This window comes from Bactrocera tryoni, unplaced genomic scaffold (genome assembly GCF_016617805.1).
Source record: "Bactrocera tryoni isolate S06 unplaced genomic scaffold, CSIRO_BtryS06_freeze2 scaffold_7, whole genome shotgun sequence".
NCBI classification, from domain to species: Eukaryota; Metazoa; Arthropoda; class Insecta; order Diptera; family Tephritidae; genus Bactrocera; species Bactrocera tryoni.
The window spans coordinates 14,833,256-14,858,493 of NW_024396366.1; the positions used below are offsets into that span (position 1 = coordinate 14,833,256).

The 25,238-nt window shown below is 41.2% G+C and overlaps 2 protein-coding genes across 2 annotated transcripts in view; both read right to left on the reverse strand.

Annotated features, from left to right (window-relative positions):
• The window catches only part of LOC120781455 (transcription initiation factor IIB), a 348,751-nt gene that overhangs the window by 4,255 nt on the left and 319,258 nt on the right, over positions 1 to 25,238 (reverse strand). The window lies entirely within an intron of this gene.
• LOC120781803 lies at positions 1,687 to 18,347 on the reverse strand. Its single transcript, XM_040114025.1, has 4 exons — positions 18,079 to 18,347; positions 17,407 to 17,627; positions 2,192 to 2,737; positions 1,687 to 2,129 (listed from the first exon to the last, which is right to left on the reverse strand). The coding sequence occupies exons 1-4, from the start codon at positions 18,345 to 18,347 to the stop codon at positions 1,687 to 1,689; spliced, it is 1,479 nt and encodes a 492-aa protein (XP_039969959.1).

Below are 25,238 nucleotides of genomic sequence, written 5' to 3' on the forward strand. Positions count from 1 at the left end.
ATTCAAATTACTAAAAAAATAAGCTAAAAAAGAATACAGAAAACAATAAAATATAAGATTTTAAAGTTATAGTTACAGACCAATCAGTAGCGGAGTATTTGTAATTAAAACTAAGTTAATACCATTTTTAAATTACAAATTATAGATTTCATGTTTATGTATTGTAATGGTGATAGCGAATAATTAGTTTAAGCTACAAAGCTACATCTGTGGTAGTTGATCAATAGGCGTAGTGAACTTGAAATCCTCAGGGAATATGTAGCTTCAGTGCATGTGGATACATCAATTTGTACGATTGCCTTATGGTCACATCAGCCACACCTGCAATGTCGCCAACTATATGTATATTGTTTTATATATAGTTTATGTCCAAATGTCCTATAGGGTATACCTATAGGTGGATATTTTATTTATTATGTGCTAATAAGCCCTCGTTTTGGAGATCACTGCACTTTGTCCATATGCATGTATGTATATATGTATTACGCTTTGGTTGGTTACACAATTCTGCTTGCTTTTGTTGATCAAAAACCAAGGTATATTTTTGAGCGGATTTAATATATGTATATATGTATATGTATATAAATATTTTTATTTTTTATAAATATTTGGTGTCCGTAATTCTTATAGTGTATACCTATAAGCGGATCTCTTGTGATTGTCTTATGTGCTAATGAGAGCTCGTTTAGAGATCACTGCTCTTTGTACATATACTTATGTATGTATAACGTTTTTATATACAATCCTGCTTGTTTTTGTCGGTCAAAGAACAAGGGGTATTGCAGGATATTTGCCCAATGTGGACTTTGAAGCGATATTTATATATCATAAGTGTGGTGAATATTTGTATTAAACCGCGAAATTTTTTTTTTTTTGGTTTCGCCTTAGCAGTGGTTTACACGCTCCGTTAATATAGCATAGGCTAATCGAGTGTTGGATACCCGTATGTATATATATTAATATACGTATTCGCAATATTTTTTGCCGTGAGCTCAAAAGAGAGGGCAGGTATTTTTACCGTCTACACTTATGTTAATATGGAATATATAATAATAAATGCAAGTGGAAACAGAATATACGTATATGTATGTTTGTATTTTGTTCTTTACCTTTTCTCTTTCTTTTATTTTTATTTTTCGCTTTAGAGTGTAGTTTTGTGATAAATCTGTCTTAGCTTACGTGTGTTTAAGCAATCCTGCTTACTGCTTTAAGAAGCAGAAGGGGTATTGCGGGAAAGGGGGAATGTTTAGTTTAGTATCTCATTTTGAAGAGGTTTTGCGCAAAGGGGGAGGGGGCTGGGGGCTTGATACCCCCCTCATTTGAAAGGTAACGAATGGAGCTTTTGAATAATTGGACCCTTCCCCCCCTAGGACCACGGGGGGCTCTAGGGCAGCCTCCTGAAAATGGCGTAAAATCGTAGTTTTTCGAAACAATTTTCAGTAATTATTATAAAATTTATGTATTTTTACACATAGAGTGACTCTATGTTTAGTATTTTTATTATTTCAATGAATTAAAGTGGAAATCCACTTTATTTAAATAATAAAAACACTGAAAATTAAAAATTGTATATGTATCAGTAATAATGCATACAAGTAGTTGAAGTACCAAGATAACCCAACCAACCATTTAAACAAGACCCTCTAAATAATAAAATTGTGTTTTCATTTGAATGTTTCAGTTTTTTTATTTCGTGTTATACACGTATTTAATAACAGCCAGTAAAGCATTAAATGGATCTGTATTTTTTTTTTGCATTTCCCGCCTCCATAAAAACTCTACTGTAACATCAGCAAAGTTTGCCGGATTATTGTAGTTGTCTTTGTAAAAAAGTCTCTTTACCACACGCCAATGAGACTCAATTCTTTGTGTGTTTGTGCCATCCTCGGCGATAAAGGGATTGGCAGGGTCACTATGGTTGACCTTTTTATGGATGTAACCATATTCAGGGAGGCATTCGTATGCGCGCCAAAAATCTGTTTTTATAGTTGTTCCTTCTCGTACATTTTTGCGAATAAGAGGGATGAGGACCTCAGCGGAACTTACGTTGTCCGGGCATACCTCCAGTCTGAGGTCCTCACTGCCATCCTCTATCATACCCAGGACCCAATGCCCTTCTACGCGTCTTCCTGAAAAAAAGAAAAGTATTTGAATAAACATAATTGCATTATATATAAATTATTATTATTACCTTTGTTGTATTTGCGTTTTCCGAATTTACTTTCGTCAATCTGCACTACCTTTCCTGGACCACCAATCTTCCCTTTGAATTCTTGGTGGTCTAACTGAAATATAACTACTGCTTCCCGGCAGTAGCTATACCAGTCGGAGATAGTGGCAGACGAGAATTTCTTTTCAACGCTCGCATAGTCCTCCCTATAAATATCTTCCCGCGTAAATCGGTGGGCAAAACAATACATCAGGTAAAACACCTGGGGAAAGCTTAGTTTGACGCCTTCAAACCACGTGCCCACTGCCCTTGAAATAAGGGACTTCGACCTACAATTGCCTCTAGAGCATTTAAAGTACCCTAATGGAGGGCGTTTGTGCAATGCCATTTGCGTTTTGTGAATGGCACAAAGCCGACTTTTTGGCAACAGGCCGTATACCTCAGCAAATGCTACACATAATTCATGTGAGCCCAAGTATTTCACCATTTTCACTACATTCCACTGCTGTATTGTAGTAGCATCACGACACATTACTGCTGCAGCGCTCGTGGATGCAATATCATCATCTTTGAAAAAATTATATATTATTTTATATAATACTGTTTTCAAAGAAAATTTCAAAGCTCCCTAAAAAGCGCCGCAGGCGAAAATTTGGAATAAAAAATCGCGCGATTTTTTATTCCAAATTTTCGTTATATGGACGTAATATATTGCCCACTTTTCAGAGAGCTAAATAACGTATTATATTTACCTGATTGGTTATTTGACATCATTATAAAGTGATTTTATTTAATTTGATTTAAAATTCCCAATTGTAAAAACACGTTTTAAATAAGGCACGCGAATATAGTATAATAAAAATTTGAATTCCATTGAAATCAATATACCGTTAATACAGAAGTAACCCAACCAACATTTTTTCCATAATACTAATGTATTACTCCATTATTAAAATATATAGCATAACCTTAATTGAGCGTGGCCTTAAGGAGCCATCCTACCACGCCACCCCACCCCACCCCACCCCTTTTCACATGTGTTAATACTTACAACCATCGATCCGAAACGAGTCCTATGTAAAGTAACCCAAATGTATATAAAACCTACCATTTTGATTCGTTGGGTTATTACTGTCTTCCTTTTGTGCTTATATTCTTCGTCGTTTGACAGTTCATATTCAATAATTTTGCTTACATTTCAATGAACAGTATAACACGTAATTGAAAGCTGCTTTATTTATTAAATTGTACATAAAATTGCAACTTAAAATTCATAATTTATCATTAATTCAATTAAATATATTTCAAAGAATGTGTGTGTGTTAAATTGGTTAAATTTTTTGTAAGCAGTGCAACAAAAACCTCAAAAGAAGAGAGCCATTATTTGAGCAAATGTGAAAATGTGCGTTTTTTGCTTACTTATATCTAAAAAACAAATTAACATTTAACAATAAATTTACATTTAAACCAAAGTTTAATTCATTGGCTATCCGTGCTATACAAATTTGAAAAAATCCGTGCAGGCATTTAAGAGGAATAAGCAATGAAAATGAGATACTAAACTAAACCCAACCCCGGGAAAGTAGTGCAAGTAGTTACTTGAATTCGTTTTGTATTGATATGTTTATTACCCTGCCAACCATGAGCGGGTAAAAAACCAGATAATCAGTGGGTAAGCCTGTGGGTAATCAATAGGATAAACATGTGTAGTTTGCCATAGGCCGAGCGAATATTCTACCCACTCACGTACGTATACATGTGCATACATCTTTGTTGCGCTCATTCAGCAGTGTCATATAAAAAAGTATATCTGTCCTGCTCTAATATCCCCAATCGACGGCTGATGCAGGGTTGCATTTTCTCTTTTTAAATAGCTTGATGCAGGGTTGCATTTTTTGATTCCTACTTTAAAAATTTATTAAAATTTCAAAGAAAACTTTTTAATTTTCAAATTATTAATTTTATTATTTTTAATAAATATTTACATAAAATTGTAATTAAACATATTAACGCTAACATTTCATAAATAAAAATATATTTAATTTAAAAAAATAATTTCATCAGAAAAAAGATTTATTAAAGAAAAGAATTATTAAAACCTGAAAATAAAATAAAGGTTATTAATATCTGAAAATAAAAGAGTGGAAAAATATTATAAAAGACAAATACCTGAAAATAAAATAAATATTATTAATACCTGAAAATAAATAATAATTACATTGAATTTGTAATATCTAAAAGAAAAAGAAAGATTCTTCTTCTTCTTAATTGGCGTAGACACCGCTTACGCGGTTATAGCCGAGTTAACAACAACGCGCCAGTCGTTTCTTCTTTTCGCTACGTGGCGCCAATTGGATATTCCAAGCGAAGCCAGGTCCTTCTCCACTTGGTCCTTCCAACGGAGTGGAGGTCTTCTTCCTCCTCTGCTTCCCCCGGCGGGTATTGAGTCGAATACTTTCAGAGCTGGAGTGTTTTCATCCATCCGGACAACATGACCTAGCCAGCGCAGCCGCTGTCTTTTAATTCGCTGAACTATGTCAATGTCGTCGTATATCTCGTACAGCTTATCGTTCCATCGAATGCGATATTCGCCGTGGCCAATGCGCAAAGGACCATAAATCTTTCGCAGAATTTTTCTCTCGAAAACTCGTAACGCCGACTCATCGGTTGCTGTCATCGCCCCAGCCGCTGCACCATATAGCAGGACGGGAATTATAAGCGACTTATAGAGTTTAGCTTTTGTTTGTCCAGAGAGGACTTTACTTTTCAATTGCCTACTCAGTCCGAAGTAGCACCTGTTGGCCAGATCAATCCTGCGTTGGATTTCCAGGCTGACATTGTTGGTGGTGTTAATGCTGGTTCCTAAATAGACGAAATTATCTACAACTTCAAAGTTATGACTGTCAACAGCAATGTGAGAGCCAAGTCGCGAGTGCGACGACTGTTTGTTTGATGACAGGAGATATTTCGTTTTGCCCTCGATCACTGCCAGAACCATTTTCTGTGCTTCCTTGTCCAGCATGGAGAAAGCAGAACTAACGGCGCGGGTGTTGAGGCCGATGATATCAATATCATCGGCATACGCCAGCAGCTGTACACTCTTATTGAAGATGGTACCTTCTCTATTTAGTTCTGCAGCTCGAACTATTTTCTCCAGAAGCAGGTTGAAGAAGTCGCACGATAGGGAGTCGCCTTGTCTGAAACCTCGTTTGGTATCGAACGGCTCGGAGAGGTCCTTCCCGATCCTGACGAAGCTTTTGGTGTTACTCAACGTCAGTTTACACAGCCGTATTAGCTTTGCGGGGATACCAAATTCAGACATCGCGGCATAAAGGCAGCTCATTTTCGTGCTGTCGAAAGCAGCTTTGAAAGACGAAGAGGTGGTGTGTGTCGATTCTCCTTTCACGGATCTTTTCCAAGATTTAGCGCATGGTGAATATCTGGTCGGTTGTTGATTTGCCAGGTCTAAAGCCACACTGATAAGGTCCAATCAGTTTGTTGACGGTGGGCTTTAATCTTTCACACAATACGCTCGATAGAACCTTATATGCGATGTTGAGGAGGCTAATGCCACGGCAGTTGGCGCAGATTGTGGGGTCTCCTTTTTTATCGGTTGGGCATAGCGCACTTAAATTCCAATCGTTGGGCATGCTTTCGTCCGACCATATTTTACAAAGAAGCTGATGCATTCTCCCTATTAGTTCTTCGCCGCCGTGTTTGAATAGCTCGGCCTACAATCCATCGGCCACCGCCGCTTTGTTGTTCTTCTGGCGGGTAATTGCTATTCGAAATTCTTCATGGTCGGGGAATGGAACGTCTGCTCCATCGTCATCGATTGGGGAATCGGGTTCGCCTTCTTCTGGTGTTGTGCGTTCACTGCCATTCACCAGGCTGGAGAAGTGTTCCATCCATAATTTAAGTATGCTCTGGGCATCGGTGACTAGATCACCTTTGGGGGTTCTACAAGAGTATGCTCCGGTCTTGAAACCTTCTGTAAGCCGCCGCATTTTTTCGTAGAATTTTCGAGCATTACCCCTGTCGGCCAGCTTATCAAGCTCTTCGTACTCACGCATTTCGGCCTCTTTCTTTTTCTGTCTACAAATGCGTCTCGCTTCCCTCTTCAACTCTCGGTATCTATCCCGGCCCGCACGTGTAGTGGTCGGTCGTAACGTTGCGAGGTAGGCAGCCTGTTTTCTCTCCGCTGCGACACGGCACTCCTCGTCGTACCAGCTGTTCTTTTGCACTTTCCGAAAACCAATGGTTTCGGTTGCAGCTGTACGTAAGGAGTTCGAAATGCCGTCCCACAGTTCCCTTATACCGAGTTGTTGACGAGTGCTCTCAGAGAGCAGTAGTACAAGCCGAGTGGAAAATCGTTCTGCTGTCTGTTGTGATTGCAGCTTCTCGACGTCGAACCTTCCTTGTGTTTGGTGGCGTGCGTTTTTTGCTGCACAGAGGCGAGTGCGAATCTTGGCTGCAACAAGATAGTGGTCCGAGTCGATGTTAGGACCTCGGAGCGCACGTACATCTAAAACACTGGAGACGTGTCTTCCGTCTATCACAACATGATCGATCTGGTTGGTAGTTTTTCGATCCGGAGACAGACAGGTAGCTTGATGAATCTTTTTATGCTGGAATCTAGTACTACAGATAACCATTTTTCGGGCCCCGGCGAAGTCGATCAGCCTCAACCCATTTGGGGATGTTTCGTCGTGGAGGCTGAATGTACCGACCGTAGTGCCAAAGATACCTTCTTTGCCCACCCTTGCATTAAAGTCGCCAAGAACGATTTTGACATCGTGGCGGGGGCAGCTCTCATAAGTGCGCTCCAAGCGCTCATAAAAGGCATCTTTTGTCACATCGTCCTTCTCTTCCGTCGGGGCGTGGCCGCAAATCAGCGATATATTGATGAACCTCGCTTTGATGTGGATTTTGGCTAGACGTTCGTTCACCGGAGTGAATGATAGTACTCGGCGACGGAGTCTCTCTCCCACCACGAATCCAACACCAAACTTGCGCCCCTTTATATGGCCATTGTAGTAAATGTCACAAGGACCTACTCGTCTCTGTCCTTGTCCCGTCCATCGCATTTATTGGACGGCGATGATTTTCAGCCTTTAACGAGGACATCAACCAGCTGGGCAGCGGCGCCTTCCCAATTAAGGGTCCGGACATTCCAGGTGCATGCCCTCAAATCGTAGTCCTTATTTCGTTTGCCATGGTCGTCATCAAAAGGGGGGTCTCTCATCCGAAGTTTCTTTTTCTTTTTCATTGGTACTGGTTTTTACGTGGCGCGTCTCAAACCCAGCGCACAACCCTATGTAGGGGATGATTCGCCTTCTCACATTAGCTCGCCTTCGAACGGATGTTCTTAGGCTACCCAGAGGATACTTGGTCAAAGACCAAAAGTAGTGAGTTGCTTGAGCCATGTGTAAAAGAATCGTTTCTGGCCACTCCCAAATGAATGGCGATCAGAGAACTTTCCTCACTTGCGCGAACTTCTACACATGTCTCCACCCTCCGATTAGTTGCATAAAATGATAATAATATCTGAAAAAACGATTAATATGTATTATCTGAAAGAATAAAATAAAATGATAAAATCTGAAAAGAAAGAATAATTAAATACAAATAATAATAACATCTGAAAGAAAAGATAAATATTATTTGATAATTTAAAATAAAAACAAACATTTGATTTTTTGGATTGTGCAGGTCGCCTTAAACGCATAAAATACATATGTATGTATGTACATATGTATGTATTTATTTTTGCGTATTATATTGGACTGCGCAGTCCAATTTCAAAGTACACACACTTTTTGCACATACTTACTTAACAATTGATATTTGCCGCTTCTGATGATATAGCTGCTGCTGCTACTTCCAATTCAGTTCTAATTTTTAATGCTATACAAATAAATGAAGTAATTATTTTCAAAATATTGTTAAAAAATCACATAAAATTCATTTTTTTACCTTCTTGTTGTACGAGCCTCCTTTACGATGGTACCATCATGCGTCTTTCAATCGTTTTTTTATTACCCTTTTTGGGATTTTCTATTGTCACTATTGACAATTATGTTTTTTCCTTCGCACTCATTCAAATAAATCAAGAAATGAAACAAACTTTTTTTCATCGCATTTAGGTAAACAAAAAATAACCCGAAAATGTGCGTTGGTGTTAGTGTAAATAAAAAATGTGTAGTTATATTGGAATATTTGTCACAAGCGGGTAGCCGTGGTTGGCAGGGTATGTGTGTGTATATATGCACAAATGAAACATGGCAAGAAAAAGCAGCAATAATATTTTCGTAAGGTGATTTGTGCGTTTTTGATCTTTTTTTTTGGTTCTGAATATCGGTTATTTTCCGCTTTCTCCGTTAAGGTGCTGGAGAAATAAGAAATTATTTGCTTTTGCGTTTTGTTAACGTGTTGGTACCCGTTTTCTTGAACTGTTAAAACGGGTTTTTCTGCTTTATACCAGTACAAATATACATAAGTATATTTTAATACAAAATGAAAACGATTCACTTACTTAGACTCGCTTCAAGGGGTCTTATTTCGTGCTTATATTTGTGTGGGGACAAGCAGCGGTGTATCTACGTTTTTTCGTTTTTGGGGTCAGTTATCCTTTATTCGTGACGCTGAGCCCCTCCTTGTTTTTTTTCCCTGTGCCATTGTCCCTCGTTGGTGTATGCAGGTCTCTATGTCCAGCTGTGTTGTTGTTTGTTGCTCCCGTTTGAAATTGTTGGTTTTATATTACATAATTTTAGTTTTGCGCCCGTCTTCTTTATTTGTTTTAAACTGTAACGCGCCCGTTTGTTTTTAGTTTTTTTTTTTCTTTTCGAGCCACTGCACCTCACTTGTATGTATGTACTATATGTATTAATATTACTTTTCTAATGTCACTCCACTCTGATCACTCTTCACTCTTTTAGTAGATTTTAATTTCTTTGTTTTTTTTTGATTTTTTTTGCTTTTGGGCACTGCACTTATATCTCTATGTTTATTTTATACGCTTTCAGACATTACACTTTCTACTTTTTTGTGTTGTAGGTTAAGTCACTCCACTGTATTAATGCACTTGTATGATTTTTTGCCACAGTCGACAATCCACTTTTTTTATCCTTATTTCTTTTTTTCCACACTTTTTGTATGTTATTGATTCTGCTTCCACAGTAGACACTTCACTCTCTTTTTTTTGTATATTTCTTTAGTATATGTATGTAGGATTTTATTTAATTAATTCTTATTATTATTTTTTTTATTCCACTGTTGCAGTCCGGTACGGCTTCGAAGGACCATGAATATTGTACAAGTTTTCCCGGCACTCACCTTGTAATAATAAAATTCGGAAAAAATGGAAATTAAAAATGGAGCACGGAGCACGTCTGCTGAGTATCGTATCGTAAACCAAAAAGAGGGCGGTGCGTTGTCCGTCGGTCCCTTTTGTTCCTTTTTTTTTGCATGGTGTCCTCGTTTATGTTGAATTTGTGATGTTGTAGTATTTGTGTGCGTGAGATGTGAAATGCAATGATGATGTGGTGTATAATGAAGATGTGGTGTGGAATGAAAGAATGTAATGTGTGTGGTGTGGAAGTCTGATATTGCGAGGGGGGTCTGAGACTCATTTAGCCAAAGTCTTTTAAATTTATTTCTTGCGCACAGACCGACATGCGAAATAAATAAATTTGGGTGAGAGTTCCGCTCCCCCTAAAAGTAAAAAGTTTCACATTATTTCCACTGAGCCATAAATGTCATAAATAATCAAAGTCATTTGCATCAAACCAATGCAGTATGAGATGGTGCAAATTCATGCATACTTAGTAAAAATCGAAGAATTCACTTTTAGAGCTTCACAAAACGGCGCGTAACTCAAATACTAATGAATATTTTAACGTGAAATTTAGCATAGATGTCATTAACAGTACTACAAACTTACAGAAAAAAAATTGCCGATTCGATAAACACCTTTCAATTTGCAATAGGCGCTGATGGTTGTATTTTTATGTTGGGAGATCGAAGAGCTGTATAGGAAATACAGAAAAAGAAGCTACAAACGCTGAGATGATACCATGTTTTTCCCATAATCTGAACAAATTGCATTGATTGGAAGGATATCTGAAATATTCAGAGAATATACAACATTTAGCCAAGTTTCAAGATCGAAACGTAACACTGTTTCAACTCAATTCTTGGGCAGAAAAATTGTGCAGCTTTGTGAGACAAGGTAGGTACAAAGACATGATGCCGTTCATCAATTTACAGTCAGCCTTCCAGAAATCGTTCAAATACTGACAAAAATAAGTGAATGGAAGGATAGAACGACTGCAATAAAAGCGTAGAATTTAGTCACAGTACTGTGCAACTTCGGATTTATTATTATTCGAATTTTTTGTCTCAGTGATGTTTTGTCACCGACGCAGCCATTTAGTGTGATTCTGCAGAACAACACTGCGGTGCAACACTGAACACGAGAAGAATGAATGCTGATCATCACTTTAATGTATTTTTTTCAAATGCTACACAGATGGTTGAAAAATTAGATGTTGAAGTGGAAAACCCCATAACATGTGGTCGTCAGACTCATCGAAACAATCACCCATCTCAAAGCTGGGTTTCTGCATACATTCCACCCATTGACACGGTCAGGCAAGATTTTAAAACTCGGTTTTTCGATGAAGTTCTTGAAAGTTTCAATTTGTGTCAGCTCGTTACCAAAATTTAACCTAAATTTGGAAGAAAAGGATTTAACTGTACTTATTGAATGCCTAATTAGGAGTTTTGGAAAAATCTTGCCCGGAAACGAAGAACTGCAAAAAATGAAGCTCAAAGCAGAAGTAGTGCTTTTTCAACAACAATTGAAAATGAAAATGACTACGAGAACACAAGTGCTTTTCGCCTTAGAAAGCCTCAGTATTTGAGGTAAGGATATATATCCGTCGACTCATATTCTCCTTCACGTACTCTGCACTTTGCCAACCACAAATTCTGGCGCTGAACAATCTTCTTTGCGCCGAATCAAGACTTGGCTTAGAACAACGATGCTCCAGGAAAGATTGACCGGCTAAGCACTACGGTGGGTCGATTCCGCACTTTTTTCAATTCGGGATTTTCAATAGTGCGGAAAAGTTGCCTTAGTACTTCCTGATTTTAATGCAACTTTTTGTTTTGAGATCGGATTGCATCTTCAACCCCAACTCCGGCCTTGAAATTTCGGAAATTCGCCTAAAATCGTGAAATTGTCTACCTAGCGCCTGAAATACGCATCTCATGGCAAAATGTATAAAACAAAAGTTATTTGTCACGTCATTTGCTACAGAAAAGATACGAGCAAAAATGCGGCGCGCCACAGCGCAAGATGAAAATCGGCTTGCGGCCACACTTCTTGACGTTGATTTCGCCGAGTGCTATCACTCACCTTCATTCACCTATGCCAAAGGACACGTTCGGATAGGTCTCCACACAAATATTTTTTCATTGAGTTCCTTCACTCTTGTCGGTGATTTCGCCGAGTTCTATCACTTACATTCATTTCCCTGAGCCATACGACACGTTCGGACTGGTCTCCACATAAATATTTTTTCATCGAGTTCCTTCACTCTTGTCGTTGATTTCGCCGAGTGCTATCACTTATATTCTCTCAACAGAACACAGAACTCAAAATGTCTGTATCTAAATTTAAATTTAGACAGAAATGTCCTGTGTTTGGCATGGTAAGCACTCCTCAACATAAACTACAAAATTCCTGTGGAGCCAGAATAAATAGTAAAAAACTTGAGTAAAATGAGCAAACACAGTATTGATTTTATGATGTAAAATAAATGTTGAAATATGTACAACAAATAAAATTATAGTTTAAAGTTAAACATTTCTTAAATCAATCATAAAATCATAACGTTGAAAACAAAGCTGAATCGAATAGGGCTCTGATGGCCATCACGACGGACGATTTTTCCAAGTACTATGATGACTGGAAAATTCGTTGGCATAAATGTATTGCATCGAGAGGGGATTACTTTGAAGGAAACGAAATAGTCTAAATTCACCTTTCAATTTGATCACAAAAGGTTAAGAAATCTGCTTCGATTGAGCTTTGGTTTATTGCCTATATTTGCTTGAAATATTTACCTGCATTGGTTCTGAAAAAGACCCGTGAGATGAGAATCGACACACACAACCTCTTCGTCGATTTCAAAGCTGCTTTTGACAGCACGAAAAGGAGCTTAATACCGAGATGTCTGAATTTGGTATCCTCGCAAAACTAATACGGCTTTGTAAACGGACTTTTAGCAATACCAAAAGCTTCGTCAGGATTGGGAAGGTCCTCTCCGAGCCGTTCGATACCAAACGAGGTTTCAGACAAGGCGACTCTCTATCGTGCGACTTTTTCAATCTGCAGGTAGAATATTTTATAAGAGTGTACAGCTGCTTGTCGTATGCCGATGATATTGAGATCATTGGCGTCAACACCTGCGCCGTTAGTTCTGCTTTCTCCAGACTAGATAAAGAAGCAAAGAAAAAGGATCTGGCAGTGAACGAGGGCAAGACGAAATGTCATCAAACAAACATACGTCGCATTCGCGACTAGGCATCCACGCCACTGTTGACAGTCATAACTTCGAAGTTGTAGATAATTTCGTCTATCTTGGAACTAGCATTAAAGCAACAACAATGCCAACCTCGAAATCTAACACAGAATAATTTTTGCAAACAGGTGCTATTTTGGAATGAGTAGGCAATTGAGAAATAAAGTTCTTTCTCTCTCGATGAACATAAAGCAAACTCAATTAGTCACTCATTATTCCCGTCCTGCTATATGGTTCAGAGGCATGGACGATGACAACATCTGATGAGTCGACGTTATGAGTCTTCGAGAGTAAGGTTCTGTGAAAGATTTATGGTCCTTTGCGCGTTTGCAACGGCGAATATCGCATTCGATGGAACGATGAGCTGTATAGATATACGACGGTAATGACATAGTTCAGTAAATTTTAGAGACAGCGGCTGCGCTGGCTAGGTCATGTTGCACGAATGGACGAAAACACTCCAGCTCTGAGAGTATTCAACGCAATACCCACTGGGGAAGCAGTGGAAGAGGAAGACCTCCATTCCGTTGGAAAGACCAGGTGGAGAAGGACCTCACTTCGCTTGAAATTTTCAACTGGCATCACGTTTCGAAAAGAAGAAACGACTGGCGCGCTGTTGTTGACTTAGCGATAATCGCATAAGCGGTGTCTTCCCCAGTAAAGAAGAAGAATTGGTTTTGGTTTGCCAACCAAAATTTCTATACCCGCTGTTCTGTTGGACGGGACGTTGGTCAAAGCGTAACCTATGCCAGTGTGGGTTGTAATTATTTTGTTTAGGAATATTTCTAATATCATTGTTCACATATACCTACTATACCTACTCACTTGATTTGACTGATTTCACTAAAGAGTTGGAGTCTGATTCGATTTGATTATATTTCTTGTACGATAGACAATGCATTGGGTAAATCTCTTGGTCCCATGGCCAGTAAAAGTCAATTAAAGAATAATTCAATTATGTTAAAAATCCTTAGCGCGTCTTCCAGATGTTGTTTGTTATATTCCTTAGTAATTTCTGAAGTATTATATTTCCATAGGTCTTTATGGTTTTATTACTCATAAGAGTTAACCGTGAGTGCTTATTTGACGGGTATCGCACTGATACTGAAGGTTGCTGCTCTGTTGAAGTTAGTTGGTTTTGGAACAGGTATAATTAAAATTTACGCTTATTGCTTATTTCTCCTTATTTATTGCAATGTTAACCGTGAGTACTTATTTGACGGGTATCGCACTGATACTGAAGGATGCTGCTCAGTTGAAGTTAGTTGGTTTTGGACCAGGTAATGTAATTTTACTGTGTCCCTTGCTCCGGCGCGACCTAATAAGATTACTTTATCGTTTTGGTTGAACTCAAAATTGAGTCTGCCTTTACTTTTAACATTCATTCCAACTTAACTTATGCTGTTGATTGCTACTTCCACCAAAGGTGCTGCCGCGGATGAGGCGCTCCCTTAATGTCTCAGCAATTTTGGTAGGAAACAGAATGCGATGCAAAGCATTTGCATTCCTTAACTTCCAATATACCACATCATAGTGTCTACTGCCGTTAATTCGGCGTTGTTACGCAAGGATGTTCTGTCGTAATTTTGACTGCTGGTTATGCGTTGTGAATGACCCACATTAAGAAAGCAAGAGAAAATGTACTTATGTGTGTAAATATATAGATTAGATTAAATTAGATTGAAAATGAGGAATGCACGGCGACCTTTGGTCTGTTGTGCCCTCTCCTAAATCACAAGGACTCCCTTAGCCCCAGCATATTGATAAAGTCCAATATCCTGCCGGGTGCTAGTGAGGCAATGCGATCCCTATCCCAAAACATGGATCCAAGGGCCTTAAACCTGCGTGTACAGACTGCTGTGCAGTCGATTAGCAGGTGTTCTTGAGTTTTAGACTCCCTGTCGCAGAATCGGAAGTTAGCGCAAGAGGATAGGCCCATGTTATATAAATGCCTATTCAGCTTGCAGTGGCCGGTGTAAAATACGACCAGTAGCCTGAGTTTATTCCCAGGGAGGTTAATTACAGTTTTAAACCTGATCTCGTTGTACCCCCAATTAGCAACTTGGCATGTCGCATACCATGCACTCGTTGCCAATGCTTTTCTCTGCCCACTCCTTCTTCCTTGCGGAGCAGCTCCTTTAAGGTATAGGAAAACACCTCAGTGAAGGTTTCGGGTCCTACCATATTGGTGGAGGCTGCGGAGCGGGCGAGCTCATCAGCCAGTTCGTTGCCAGCTATACCTCTGTGACCAGGCACCCAGATTAGGAGCACCTTGTTCCGTTCCGCTGTTCAGCCGTTCTCTACACTCCTGCACTATTATTTGATCTCGTAGAGGAGATCGCTTTTAGTGCCGCTTGACTATCGCTAAGTATGGTTATTCGCTCATTGCGATAGTTGCGATGGAGGTTTATCTCTCTGCACCGACTTATGGCAAAGACTTCTGCCTGGAAAATGCTCGGAAAACTTCCCACAGGCATGGAGAGCTTAGTGCGGAGACCTGCGATCCCTGCACCGATTCCCTCCGACGTTTTCGAGCCGCCAGTGTATCACTTGATCGTACTTTTCCTCAGCAGCAGGTTCCACTCATCCTTGAACTTCTTGGTGAAGTTGACCTTTTCGGTAATGCTGTCCAACGGGAGGTGGGCTAATGGTATAGTGCCACTTATCTCTTTCATTTCCTGGGACGAGATTACCTTACCTTTGCCACACCCCTCTGCCGTTATTTGCATGAAGCGGTGTAAGTCCGACAAGTGCGCATTGCACCCGACATGCAGACACAAGCTAGTCGTTGCAGCTTCGATACTTGGGAGCCTTACCAAAGTCTGCGACGCTTTTGACGTGATTATCGGTCGCGCAATCATGGTGTACAACTACCTAACGATCCTTGGTTTACAGCCCCAGGATTTTCCCGCCAGCCGATTGCACACCATTAATGCAAGATATTTGACCTTGTTGGTCATCTCTATCTCTCTACCCCCAAGTGTGAGGTTCGTGAGACCTGTTAGGGACCTTCGTCTCGTGAACGGGACTACGGTTGTCTTAGTGGGGTTGATATTCAATTCCACCCCTTTGCCAGGTTTAACCCTTTTTGTATCAGGTCGCAGAGACAATCTCGTCCGCATACCCTTGGCAGGGGTAACAGGTCGTCCACGACCAGACTCTATAGCAGAGGTGATAGCACACCCCCCTGTGTGCAGCCTCTTGTTGTGCCAAGACGAATCCTTGCACCTCCTACTGTAGTTTTAGCAATTCTGGTGCGCAGTTCGGCCTCTATCCATCTACGCACCGGTGCTGCCACATTCCTTTTCTCCAATGCTCTGGCTACTTTCCTGTGAGACGTGTTGTCAAAGGCACCTTCGGTGTCCAAGAAGGCGCATAGCATCACTTCCCCTCTCTCAAGTGAACTCTCTATCTCAGAGGTTAACTGGTACAGAGCCGGGTTGGTGGATCTGCCCGCTCTGTATGCATGCTGAGCAGCATGCAGGGGTGCAATCTTCAACGCCTTCGACCTTATTTCATGGTCTATGATCTTTTCCATAATTTTTAGTAGGAAAGAAGTTAGAGTAATTGGCCTGAAGGATTTAGCCAGAGAATAATTCGTCCTTCCTACTTTGGGTATGAAGTTCACATTAGCCGTCCTTCATAACTCAGGGATGTATGCCATTTCGAGGCTCTCCCTCAGCAGCCGAACCAGGTATGGCAGCAGAATCTGCTCCCCCCATTGTAAAAGCGCTGGAAAGATGCCATCCTCTCTCGGAGACTTTAATTTCTCAATCGAGGCCATTGCCCACTTGATCGAATTCGCGGTGTATAATTGTTAAGCGATTATCGAATCCGAGCGGGATGGCCTGTGTTCAATTACGGGTAGACACTGGGCTTCCCGAATAGTCTCCGGAAAGTGAGCCCGCAGAAGACAGAGCTACGGTGCTTCTACGGGCTCACTTCCGTAGCTCTGTTTTCTGCGCTGGTCGTAAATGTCTCGTCGCTTCTTTTGATTGCTCGCACTGTGTCAGTCTTGCCTCCAGCCAGTGCCTTGTGCAGCCGAGCCGCTTCTGGTGTAGAGGTGACATTTTTACAGAATCTCCTGAAGCTTGCCTGTTTTGGAGACCTAATCTCCTTATTATATAAGGTGAGGTTGCTCCTATATTCTTCCCAGACCCCGTACGTTTCGCTTTATTAAATAGGGTCTTATACTTTTTTCCTGAGATCTGCAAATTTCCTTGACCACCAGGGACAGTTGCGTCTGTCTGTGGACACTTTTAGGGGGCAACTGCTATGATACGCGTTAATGATAGACTCGTTCAGCGCCATTCTCTCCATTCCCGGGCCTGTAACGCTATTGTCAGTCTGCCCCTCTCTACTCAATTCCACACTTAGCACCTCCCTGAAGGTATTCCGGTGTGCCCTCCGAGGGTGGCATCTTGGGGGGAGTTGCCTGACCTCTACCTTTAGCGCGAACCTTACTCTTTTGTGGTCTGACAGGGAGGGCTCCGTTGAAACCCTCCATTGTGAGACCAATCCGTTCGCAGGCTCGTTGCTAAAGGTGATGTCAAGCACTTCTCTCCTGCTTATTGTTAAGAAGGTGGATACACCCCACATTCTCTATAGCTAAGTTACTGCGTAGTACATACTCTAAAAGAGACTCACCTCTTGCGTTGCAGTTCGTACTGCCCCATTCCACGTGGTGGGCGTTCGCGTCACAGCCGGTAATTAGAGCAGCCTGTACCTCTTGCAGTATACCCGCAGTCTTTCCACCACCTTTGGGGGTGCTGTGGATGCCTCCCCTGGGAAATAGGCCGATGCCAAGACGAATTCTTTGCCTTCGAAGTCCCTGCCTTGCACCGCCACCAGATCCTGCGTCAGGAACTCTGAAATACAGAAAAATTAAATATTATTTCTGACCACTATACAAGTTCTAGGTCTCTCTCTAGAGAGATCCCAGATAACCTTGTTGAACTCTTTCTTGAGGCCTTTAACCTCTCCTCTGTAGACTCAAGGCTCCTGGATCAGCAGGATGCCCAATTTATCCCTTGCGAACGTGCTCGTTATGACAGCCGAAGCTGCCGCCGCGTGATGCAGGTTCACCTGGGCGACTTCCATGTCGATGGCCACTATAGTAGTGGTTCGATGAAGGGCAAATCCTCATCCCCACCGTCGTTTGCGCTGCTATTTATCAGGTCTCCTAGCCCATCGAGGATTTCCTGGGTGGAGGTTAGCTCTGCTCTCTGGCCACAGGGTCCACCATCGGGGACGTTGTGTGGCCTCATGACCACCGTACTAAACCTGTAGTACAGGCGGAAGCTCGCTGCTCGGACGTACTTGTACGAGTCGTCATCTATGTACAAGTACAGTCTGTATTCTTTCATGTCTCCTTTTTCCTCAACCTTGCTGCTGACGACGCGCCAGGCCGAGATACTGATGCCCACGTTCTGGTTCTTGACCAGACCTAGAGCAAACTCATAAGGCTTGTCTCCACACCTCTTCCATGAGGAGGTCCAGGAGCACGGTAAGCTGCTCCGACTCCAACGACTCCGCCGCGTAATTTTGAGGCAGTACAGCCATGCGGATGCCTTTAATTGCATCCGCATATCTACGCCGCCCCTCCTCCACACGGGGGGGGAGCCGGTGCTGATGGTTGGCCTCCGGCTATACTCATGCTGCCACCCCTCATCCTTTTGGAGCTGGGGGTTTGTGCATAGGTGCCGAAGGGTGCTGCCCTTCCGTCACCTCGCATTGCGGTCAGTGTTGCACTTTCCGGCCTGCGGTTACTTGCCCCAATCCCTTGCGCGCAATCAGACACGGTCCTGCCACGCTACTTTGTAGGGGAAGTACCAATCCCTCTGTTTCTGCCCTTGGCCAGAGCTTCCGCCACCTCGGGGGTTTTTCTATCCCAGAGGAGCCGCAGGTACCACTTGAGGCCGGCACCGCTCATGCCTTCCCTGCGAGGGTTATCGCACCCGCCGGGCTTGCCAGCTGCGGAGAGAGGGCGTTGCCACCCCTTTTGCGCTTCCTCCTCCTCTCACGAGCACCATCGGTTTCTGCCTGATGTGATTCCTTTGAGTCTGAGCAGCTAAGCCTACTACAGGGGGATGTAGCTCGCAGCTACATCAGCGGCCACAGTTGCTTTCGACTGCCGAGTGCCGCTGCATGAGGGCATGTCGTCGTCATCCTCCCTGGCATGCTCCTCGAACAGCGCCCGCTCTTCTGGCGAGAGAGCGTCAAGGAAGCTAAACTTCAGCTTAGCTCCTTGACCCCGCTGCCTGCAGCTGCGCCGATTGCCTTCTCCTTATCGTTTTATCATTTAATTCATCCTACAATTATTTAAAAGTTTATTATAATGAAATATAGTTCGCTTTGAAATTTTGTATAAAACTTGCCAATCTCATCAACATTCCTTAAATCGCATTGAAATTATTTATATACTTACTTACACACTTAAGTATATTTTCTTTGTTAATTTTCTCTTGCTCTTCTAATCTGGATCATTCACAATGCGTAACCTTCTGCCAAAATTACTCGACTACAGCTCAAAAAATAAAAAAAATTGTTTTTCTTGAGCAATTACTGGAGAGCCGGATACGGATTGTATTTCTTGAGGCTGACATTGTTGTTGCTGTTAATGCTGGTTCCAAGATAGACGAAATTATTTACAACTTCGAAATTATGACTGTCAATAGTGAGAGTCACGAGCCTAGTCACGAGTGCGACAATTGTTTGTTTGATGTATGTAATATGTTCCTGTGCGAAAATGGGCGAAATCAGATTATAACAATGTTTACATCTTATAAAATAATTTAAAATTCCATCTTTTCAGCATACAAATTAGGCATCAATGAATACGGTACTGTATCGATGCCCCAGCATTCATATTAGCCAACGTTTTTCGGCTCTGTTCGACTATTTATAAAAATAAAGAGAACCTTTAAGGGGCGTCGGTTTACAAGTTAGATGAAATCCGTTGAAGCCGCTAAGGACTATCGAAAAATTCTAAAAGGAAAAGACTTTCGACGTTTGGAAGAAGCACTGACATAAGTTCATAATACTGTGGAATGTGACAAGAAACGTCAAATTATGGCAACCCTGCTACAGTTGTCGGCTGTCAAATGAGATCAGTTAAATTGTAGCGTTTTCACTCAATTCCCGGCACATTACATGGTGTCAGAAGTTAAAATAAGAAATATTTTATTTATAAAAAAAACATAAATTGAATGCAAAATTTGGAATAATTCTGAAAATTTCAGAATTTCGTCATCGGACCATCATGCATTGTGAAATACAGTTAACTTTGTCAAGCAAACAACAATTTCATGGGAAAAAATCATCAATAAAATTAATCATCGGGCAAAGAAGAACATTCATCGGGATAAAACAACGCCGGAAAAAGAAAACTGATGTAAAATTCCATGGACTGAGCCGCATAAACCGGGTTAATTTTCAAGAATGACGGATACACGAAAACCATTGCGAGAATTGGATTGGGAGAACTGGAAACGTGAATTTCAAGTCTACATGATGGCAAACAACAAGGACAGCGTAGCTGAACAGAAAAAATTTCAATTTTTCTGTGGTTGATTGGGACAAAAGGTGCTAATATTTACAATACTTTGTTTCCAAATGATGGATCGCAAAATGCAAATGCAGCAGGCAATGTAGCAGCGTATGATGTGAATGAAACAAAACAACGCACATTGTGTGAAGTGATGAAACATTCGCTGAACATTGTCTGCCGCAAAAGAATTTGACAGTGGAATCATACAAATTTAACGACATGGTGCAAAAAGAACATCAACTGTTCAGTGAATTCTTAACCGAACTGCGAACCCAAATCGATCGTTATAAATTCAATTGCACTTGCAAATTATCGTACGAAGATCGAATGTTTCATGATCGTATCATCACTGGGGTTTTTGATAAGAAACTTCAGCTCAAATTGCTCGACGGACAGGATGAAAAGTTGGATCGTGTAATGATCGTCGTAATGTAATGTCGTGATATTTGCAAAACATTTGAAGCCGCGAATGTGAACAAGGGCATTTTAACAAAGGGATTGTTCAAACGGGTTTTGGCAATTAGAATTGGATGAACGGAGTTCCGAGTTAACACCACTCATGACACCTTTTGGTGAATACAAATTCAAAAGGCTTCCTTTTGGGTTGAACATTTCTCCGGAAATTTTCCAAAGACCCTGATTAAAATTTTTGGTGATATTCCTGGAGCCTTTATTTATTTTGATGATATTGGAATTGTCGCGTCAGATGAGGGGGAACATGATAAAATCTTGGCAATTGTTCTTGCGCGTGCACGTATACATAATGTTAAATTCAACCTGAAAAAAAATTCAGTATCGTAAATCGGAAGTAAAATTTATGGGCCATATTTTGTCGAGCGGTAAGATTCAACCGGCTCACAAGCACATTGAAGCAATACTTAAAATGAAGAAACCAACTGATAAATATGGTGTAATGCGTTTGTTGGGTCTATGCAAGTATCTGGCAAAGTTTATTTCGAATCTGTCAAAACTTACAGCTGAATTGAGAAAATTAACCGGAAAAGATGTTCTGGTTGAGTGGACTAAAAAAACGATGTTGAACTCGATAAGTTATTATTGATTATCACATCAGACCCGGTTTTAAAAACATTCGATTCGGAGAAACGAATTGTCATTCAGAAAGATGCATCAAAAGAGGGACTTGGATCGTCCCTATTGCAAGACAGTCACCCAATTGCTTTTGCACCTAGGACCCTAAACAAAAGTGAACAGAACTTTTAGCCGTGGTTTTTGCATGCACACGTTTTAAAAATTTCATTTATGGAAGTGATTTCATAGTTGAAAGTGATCACAAACCACTTGAAACATTAGATTTGCGTGATATCGGTGGTGTCACAAAACGATTGCAAAGAATGTTCATGGTATTATTAAGATATCTGAAAATGAAAACCATTTATAAACCCGGAAGAAGCATGTTGTTGACTGATTGTCTTTCTCGTGCGCAGTTGGACGTGATCTCAGGAGGAGAGGAGGATGATGAGATTAGAGACGAAATGAATGCAGCTATTCACCGGATTACAAAATCGGCTTGTGTGTCAAAATACAATTTCGAATGCTTAAAGCGGTCATTAAATTCGGATGAAAACCTCAAACATTTGTATAAATACGTAACAAACGGATGGCCCGAATATCGACGTCTGAATGATTTTTGTCTAAAGTTTAATAAGGAGAAATCAGAACAACACTTTGAAAATGGTTTATTGTTTAAGGACCATAAATTGGTGATTCCAACTGGGTTGCGGGGAGAAATGGTCAAGTGGTTCCATGAACCACATCTCGGGATTGAAAAAACACTTGCGAGAGCAAAAATGTTGTACTTATACAGGAAAGGGCACTCAAATTAAATAAATGATTGCATCATGCAACATTTGTGAGAAATTCAAACGGAACAATCAGAGAGAACCATTGGTTCAGGAAATAAATCCTAAATATTCATATCATATTGCATCCGAGGATTAATTTGAACATGCCGGTCGTGACTATATCTCAATATTGGAAGCATATTCCAATTTTTCGGTAGCGACATTTAATTGAGGTATTTTGTGCCATTTTTAACACGATCGGATATCCATCGATCATTAAAAGTGACAATGTTCCGTTCAACTCGACGAAATTTGAAAAAATTTCACGGGATTTTAACATCAAATTTAAATACTCACGTCCAAGATATCCACAAAGCAAGGGTTTGGCTGAGAAAGGAGTAGCAATTGAAAAGAGTATTTTGAAACGTTGCTTTGAGGCAAATGAAGTAAAACAATTTCAATACAGAACCATGGAATATAATACTACACAGGTCGCAAGCATGCATTTTACTCCATCGGAATTATTCTTTGGTAGGCTGATTAAAACAAAACTGCCAGTGTCGGAACAATTGCTTGTCAGAAACAATGTTAAAGAGGAGGCTATTAAGGAAAAAATCGATAAACAAAAGAAAAACCAAAAAATTACTATGATCAAAATGTGAAGTGACTGCCATTATTGAAGGTGGGAATTTAGTAATTTTTAAAAAGAAGGGAACGGCATTACGGAAGAATTATTGGACTGCTTAGTGACCGTTCATACTTTATTCGGAATGCATTTGACAATCACTTCAGACGTAATCGTCGATTTATTGCTAAAACTAATAATAAAGATTTTAATGCTAGCGATCTAATGTTTGATGAAAATATTAAAGCCGGACATCTGAATCCATTACCCAAGAACAATGTAATTGCGGATGAATCAGAGCTTCCAGTGGAGAGTGAAATTGAGGATTATCATAATTCATCATCGGAATATGAAACCGCTGAAATTGATGATTCAGATGCAAATGATACTTGTAGTAGCACTGTAGAGGCAATTCCAGAGCCGGTGGTTACGGATATAGAGAACGCGTAGTGGTCGTGCTGTGAGAACACCATAACAGTCATTAGTGGTTCGCGGTCTAAATGAATTTTATTGTTTTCAAGTTAATTTAATAAAAAAAATGCGTGCAATGTGACCACAAACGTCACATTATGGCAACCCTGAAATAGTTGTTGGACGTCATATGAGATCCGTTCAGCGTGAACAGCATAATGAATCGTACGTACATCGTGACTAATGAATAAACTTTTATTATTTATTCTATAAAATTATAAAGTTTTACTTCTACTTCCGGCATATTACATACTGAATATCAACGACAACATTAATGTAGACGAATTAATAAATATTTTTTCCAAAAACCGAAATTTCTGACATATTATTGACTTTATAAGAATATTTATTATGGTATCTGGTATATTAAAGAAACTCAGACACCTTTTTTATTGTAGTAAGTCGTAATGACAAAGCTACATAAAGTCGTCTGAATACTACATCTATCTACCATATATTTTGTAATGAGGTTTCGTCCATAGCTGAGGTATGCTCAGCCGCTCCAGGGTCAGCCTTGGGACCCACGAACCCTTAGCAAAAAAGAGACGATTTTTATCCTCGTAAAGTTATATCCACACCCCCACCCCTTATGCGGACAGCCAGACCAGCGTGATGTATACAGTGGTGATGAAAACGAGCGAGATTGGCGAGCCAGGCGTTGCCGCTTGTTGAGGCTGACACGGTGATGAAAACGAACGGGATTGATGAGCCAGGCGTTGACGCTTGTTGAAGCTGGTACGGTGATGAAAACGAACGATATCGATGAGCCAGGCGTTGACGCTTGTTGCGACTGGCGCGGTGATGAAAATGGACGGGATCGATGAGTCCGGCGTTGACGCTTGTTGAGGCTGGCACGGTGATGAAAATGAACGGAATTGATGAGCCAGGCGTTGACGCTTGTTGCGACTGGCACGGTGATGAAAATGAACGGGTTCGATGAGCCAGGCGTTGACGCTTGTTGAGGCTGGCACGGTGATGAAAATGAACGGAATTGGTAAGCCAGGCGTTGACGCTTGTTGCGACTGGCACGGTGGTGAAAATGAACGGAATTGATGAGCCAGGCGTTGACGCTTGTTGCGACTGGCACGGTGATGAAAACGAACGGGCTCCTCTGTGTAGGAGAGATTTCATTAATAGCCAACCGTCTTCGTTGGCCTCCAGCTATTAACTCTCAAAACTGTCCTCCACTTACGTGTCGCCTGTTAGTCACGTTAGTTTTTAATAACGGTGCCCTACGGTACGTAAGCAGTGGTACTGACGCTGTTCGAAGCAGCGCAGCTGTGCTCCTCATAGTAACGGTCGAGCCTTTGCGCGTACCGATACCAACCTAACAAAACGGCGGGGTCATTGCGAGCACTGGCATCACCAAAGCGTGATGCCTTTTCTACGCAATGCCTGCGAAGTGCCTCATTCTATGGTATACGGCAGTCATTGCGAGCACTGGCATCACCGAAGCGTGATGCCTTTTCTGCGCAATGCCTGCGAAGTACCCCATTCTACGGCAGAGTCATTGCGAGCACTGGCATCACCAAAGCGTGATGCCTTTTCTGCGCAATGCCTGCGAAGTGCCTCATTCTATGGTATACGGCAGTCATTGCGAGCACTGGCATCACCGAAACGTTATGCCTTTTCTGCGCAATGCCTGCGAAGTACCCCATTCTACGGCAGAGTCATTGCGAGCACTGGCATCACCAAAGCGTGATGCCTTTTCTGCGCAATGCCTGCGAAGTACCCATTCTATGGCAGTCATTGCGAGCACTGGCATCACACCGAAGTGTGATGCCTTTTCTGCGCAATGCCTGCGAAGAACCCTCTACGGTATGAACTACACTTCTACGGCAGAGTCATCGCGAGCACGGGCATCACACCGAAGTGCGATGCTTTTTCTGCGCAATGCCTGCGAAATATCTACTTCTACGGTATGCACTTACCCCTGCTTACTGCTATTTTCCTGCGCGATGCTGGGCGACCGTCCGGTTCGGCGAGCTGGAGCAAATCGCATTTGGTGTAAAGTACTTGCTTTTATAGCAGC